Source organism: Temnothorax curvispinosus, unplaced genomic scaffold (genome assembly GCF_003070985.1).
Source record: "Temnothorax curvispinosus isolate PA1 unplaced genomic scaffold, ASM307098v1 QBEX01010277.1, whole genome shotgun sequence".
In the NCBI taxonomy this organism is placed as follows: domain Eukaryota; kingdom Metazoa; phylum Arthropoda; class Insecta; order Hymenoptera; family Formicidae; genus Temnothorax; species Temnothorax curvispinosus.
In genome coordinates this window covers 74,276-79,671 of record NW_020220057.1, presented here as the reverse complement: position 1 = coordinate 79,671, position 5,396 = coordinate 74,276, and the positions used below count along the sequence as shown (strand labels likewise).

The window sequence follows — 5,396 nt, the reverse complement described above, 5'->3', positions numbered from 1 at the left end:
TGACGAATAACTGTACGGCTTACGTTAATTCCGCGGTGGTGGCTGCCCTATATATCGCACGATTGCGCCAAACCAGAGGAAACTGCGTACAAGTTCGGATGTTTATGCTTCGAGCAAAACCGAGAAGTGCAGCTCCAGCGAAGTAACTCTCGCCTTGCCGCCGCTATGGCAATAAGCATGCGCTATATGGTTCCCTCATGCATATTCGGCAAAGGTAAACTTTACGGTGAATTTGCCTCTCGGCCTGTTCCGCGCACAACTAGCTAATTAACTATCGCGCCGGATAACTTTCGATAACCACGACTGTCCGCGGCGGTGTCTCACAGCTTACACGTAATCAACCTGTCGTCGTAATCCGCGACGCGATGTTCATGCAGGTTGACGTAAGTCTCTCGTTATCGAGCGACGTTGAGGAACTTTGAATAATTCCAAACAAATCGGAAGTGCAAAATGCTTTCCAATTCAAATGTGACTTCCTAAATCCCGTGGACGAAACTAAAAGCAGCTTACCCAAATATGTAAAATTTGCGAATAGAAAGATGGAAAATATGGGTAAAATAAGACGCTAGATCGCTTCTGATCCTCTTTAGAATGAAATGTTAATTATATGTTATAAAGAGAAACTTTAAAGGTTTAATGAAGAATTGAAACATAAAATGACATGGAAAGAATAAAGTTCGTTTCGCATGTTATTAAAGATTATTTCGAGTCAAAAAAATGTCAAAACGATGTTTTAAGAAGCCTATTATCAAGTACGTATCACGTATATATAAAATATAAATGAAGATGGCTGCTAGGATTAAAAACGCTATTTGGTAGGTGATATTTTCATAATCGTAAAAAGTAATATTATATTCGCATTTACGTTTCTTGTTTCTGACGCTATAAAGAAGGTAAATTACTGCCGGAAAGCGTAACGCCGGGAAAGATTTTTCTAAACAAGGTACACGAAACGTTTCCATAAAAGTCGGAAGTACTTGTTTTATTGTAAGTCATTAAATATTGCGTTGTTCGGCTAAGAAGTATCGGGAAAGGATAAAAGAAGAGACAGTCGTAAAGTTCTATAAAAAATTATATTACATCTACTTTCGACAAGAAAGAAAGAGAGGCAGATTTATTTAACGTTGAATTTGTTACTATATTTTCCTAAATTCTTTCTTCGATAATAAATATCACAGCCTAGAGCAACCGAGAGCTTTTCCAAGTAACTACACATTTAATTGAACATTTACAATTCTGTGGATATGCGGATGATTTCGAAGTATTTGTGTGTTGCATTCTTCACGCTTTCGATATTTCGCTAACTTCAGCAGGTTTCGCTGGCAATTCTTTCACGGGTTGCGGAAAGAATAGAGATACGCAGAAGCAGACTGTGAAAAGAAAATATATTAGAAAAGAAATTAGGTTAAACTCTATCAGAGAATTTTAGAATTAATTTTACTTATCTAATTAAGTCAAGTAAAAATATTTGAGAAAAATAATTGAGAGATCTTAAAAAATGTAATAGATAAATTTCATTATTCTCATCTATTAAGGTAAACGTCCCAGTAGCCAGACACGTACCATGTCCGACCACATTGAAGAAAAATATTTACTATTTATTCGAACAATTAAAATTAAAAATAATAATTATTATTAAAAAACGGGATCTTTAAAAAGCGGGAATATTTCTTTTGGTGAAATATTATTGGCGGAACAAACACTTACTTTTTGGTATTATTAAAAAACTTTAATATTTAACAATTCATTGGGTAAAAGCTTATTTTTGTTTTTAATTGTTCAAATAGATAGTAAATATTTTTCTCCAATATGGTCGGACACTGATACGTGTCCGCGCCACTGATGGGACGTTTATTTTATTTATGATATGACACGATTTGTATAGAAAGGATTAAGTAAACTGTTGAGCGTTGCATTGATCGTACCGGAGAAAAAACAACCTAATCCCATGAACGCGATGATGCATTTGGTATCTAGAAGCGCGGAGAAAATCAGATTTCCCACGATAGCGGCAATATTTCCAATGATTACGAGGATGCTGGTGCTTGTGGCTCTGCAACAAAAATATTAATTTCCGTCGACCGATTATATTTATCTTTCGCGACGATGTATCTCCGTTTCTCGCATTAACGGATACGGACGTTGATAAGCGGGCGAATCGTGGATTGCGCTCGATAAGTCCCGAGATTGCTGCCGTTCGCGCGTTTGCCACATCTGCCACGTGGTTGCACGTGGCGCAATTAATTCCATCGGAATTACACGGGGATGCGCGGGCGAGAGTGCAGAGGATACGGTCGCGTGCGTCAAAGAGACGCGCTTATATATTCGCGCGGCATTACCTTAATGGGACGGGAATAACGTCGACATTCACCGCGGTAACGATATTACCCGCTATTCTTGTCGTCACGATAACCGCCGCCGCCAGCGTCAGCATATACGGCGGAGACTGCGCCCAATTTATTCCGAAACTGCTTGCCACCGATATCAGGAGGGCCGTGACTGCAAGAATGGTGTTGTACACGTTAATTTATGGATTATTCCCGCGGAACAGCCGCCCCATAGACTGCATTTAGCCATTTCTACGCCTAGCTAGAGTATGTAAAAAATACGCAAAAAAACATTGACATTCTTTTGAAAAAGAAATAAATATTTTTGTGACTCAGTGACTACACTTATTGCACTCGTTTTTAATATAAGATAATTTATATTAATTTCTCTAACAAAATATATTGCTTACAGGATGATATTTTTTAAGTTTGACACAGTAAATGTAATGATATGCAATATCTTACGCATTATGATCTGTTTTCGAAGCTTGGTAGTCATTATAAATCCGGCGAGAAATGAGAATAAAACGGCTGACGATGCGATGATGGTGGAATTTTGATAAACCGAGGGATTGATAGTCCACTGGAAAAAAGGACCACGGCGTTAAAAATGCTATATTATATAAATTCTATTGAGGAAAATTGTTAATGAGGCTCGCAGTTTGCGGTTAATTGACGATCCGTTAATTAAAAACACTGCGGTTTTGCTCCAAGATTGATATTTTAATACTGATTTGACGATAATTAGATTAACTGCAAGGTTCGCCTCTTGGCGTCGCGCGATTTTTACCAACCCTGAAACACGCGTCGTCAAAGTTCGAGCAATTCAGATATTGCCTGCCCGGTAAAGCCGCGCGACGGTCCAGCATCTCACATATGGTCGGCTGCCTTTCCTCCGGTGTCCATTTCTCCGCGTCGAAGTTGTTGAGAATGATAAAGAGATGCGGCACCCACAGCCTCATCGTGTTGAATCTACGCAATTGAACAATATTCGTCATCGTTTTCGAGTATTATCACGTCGAGAAGCGTCCAGGGCACTGAGCCTCTATTTATCCAAACTTACCCGAGCATACTTCCAAATTGGAGAAAACTTACGAAGCAGAAGGCGGGCAGGTAGGCCGTCGTCGTCAGTAGTACCTTCGTGTTGTACAGCGAGATGCGCATCCTCTCGAGGCTCGTATCGAGCACGGAACGCGCCAATTGCGTCTTTTGCCGAACGAACAACGCTTTTATCTGCAACGAGAAGGGAGGCGACGAGATGAAAGGCGCCCTTTTCTCGGCTCACCGAGTGAATTATGCGTCCGATTTGTGCACCGCTATCTAAATGCAGTGGCGGCAGCGGCATAGAATATACGAATGCACAGACATACAGCATAAGATAGGGAAATAATGTATGATACATAAAGTATGAACGGTATAAATTTATCATTGTTTTCATTATCAAGATCTGAATAAATAGATCTACGAAATGGTGATTTATTGTCCAAAAGGTTTCGCGATAAAAAGAAGGGCAAAATTTAAATTCGCTCGGGGTGTGTGTAGTGACGCCCAGTACCGACTTTGCCTTCATTCGCCTGGAAAATACGATTTGCGCCTTTCTCTACTTCCGTTTCCGCTTTACGCCGCTTTCTCGCTCTTTTTCTCTTCGCTGCGGACGTGCCATAAATAAAACGTGTCGTTTGTATCTAGCCGAGGTGCTATGAAGTCGCGAAGGATATCTCCCGGTCATTTGTTAGAGCCCGAAATAACGAGTTTTGCTCGATAAGCCGGTAAAAAGTTAATAACGCCCGAATAATGCAATATTTTTATTGCCCGAGTCAGAAATGAGAATGGTATCTTGCTCTGTATCCTGCCAAAAAACGGCCAATAACGAGTGCAGCAATATGTTCAATGTACAATGTTTACTTGAAAAATATATAGAAAATAATAAAACCTAAAAAATCTTTGTAGAGATCAAACTTTTTAAATTAGATTTTAGCGTGTTTCGGCTGAAGGTTAATAAAAATGAATAGTCTGATCTGGAAGATAAAAAATACAGGGAAAAATAAGAGATCTATAGAATTAAAAGATAAGTCGTTTTACGCGTTATTTGACTTACCGGGAACGTATCCGCAGGTTGCCTAGTGTTCATACAATACATCCTTCTAAGCAATTTCAGAGCAGCATCTGACCTGCCAATTGCCATGAGATACTTAGGGCTTTCCGGCAACATGGTCGCCGTCACGAGGCCGACGACGGGTGGTATTGAGCAGATCAGTAGGTATATACGCCAAGAGCCGTAATCTTGGCCAAGAATGCCGATGTGCCAGTCCAACGGTAGTATCGTGAAACCCAGAGCTGTCGAGTCGTACGTTTAATTATTAGGACAAATCCATGTTGTGTCTTTATTAATTTTTTTTTCCCCAAGAAGTATATGAGCAATCTTCCGATTTTTCGATCTTTCGCGTTGTCTTCTTTGTGATAGGCGACAATGAGAAGTCTTAATCGTACAGAAAATTAGTCTTTCAGTCCAAAACTAATTGATTTATTTCTTAAAGTTTTGCAATCTCGATAGCTCGCGTATTCAGCCGGAACTATTCGGTGTCAATGTGATTTGCCGTACGCGTTGTTAAATAAAGTTTGCTGGTCATTATACACAGGACGTCGCGATAGTGACACGTAATCTAGTTTCGAACTAGTTTCGCCAACCTCGGCAACAAGAGAGCTATGAGGTCGCTTCTGAATCCTTTTCACATAAGTCATCCAAATATTATAGTTACGTTTATAAGACAGATTAACAGTGCAAATAAAATAAACAGTAGACGCAACAATAAATAAAAATTATTACGATTTCGTGGATGCTTATCATGTACGAGGGTAAGTTAATAATTATTTATACACGCACTATTTATTAGAATAATATTAGAGAATGTACAATTACATCATTCTTCAACATATATAGTCTTTTTGCTTTTTAATGTTTTAGTGCTCCACAAGCTTGCACATACCCTCGAAAAAAAAGTTTTTGGTTTGTCCCTTAGCTATGTATGCATCGTTTCTTGCACATGTTGGTCTGTGGCAAATCGACGA

General features: G+C 39.3%; 1 protein-coding gene across 3 annotated transcripts in view; it reads right to left on the bottom strand.

The window, feature by feature from the left end:
• Positions 1 to 979: 979 nt before the first annotated feature.
• The window catches only part of LOC112459976 (synaptic vesicle glycoprotein 2C-like), a 10,158-nt gene continuing 5,741 nt past the window's right edge, over positions 980 to 5,396 (bottom strand). For 2 of the 3 annotated variants that reach the window (XM_025024365.1, XM_025024366.1), the window contains 7 exons: positions 4,426 to 4,664; positions 3,391 to 3,560; positions 3,122 to 3,299; positions 2,793 to 2,910; positions 2,340 to 2,499; positions 1,926 to 2,053; positions 981 to 1,370 (listed from right to left, as the gene is read on the bottom strand). In XM_025024365.1, the coding sequence (XP_024880133.1) occupies positions 1,282 to 1,370; positions 1,926 to 2,053; positions 2,340 to 2,499; positions 2,793 to 2,910; positions 3,122 to 3,299; positions 3,391 to 3,560; positions 4,426 to 4,664 (1,082 nt within the window). In that variant the 3' untranslated portion in view covers positions 981 to 1,281. Of the gene's footprint in view, positions 1,371 to 1,925; positions 2,054 to 2,339; positions 2,500 to 2,792; positions 2,911 to 3,121; positions 3,300 to 3,390; positions 3,561 to 4,425; positions 4,665 to 5,396 lie in introns of all 3 variants that reach the window. The other variant, XM_025024364.1, reaches the window with a different exon arrangement.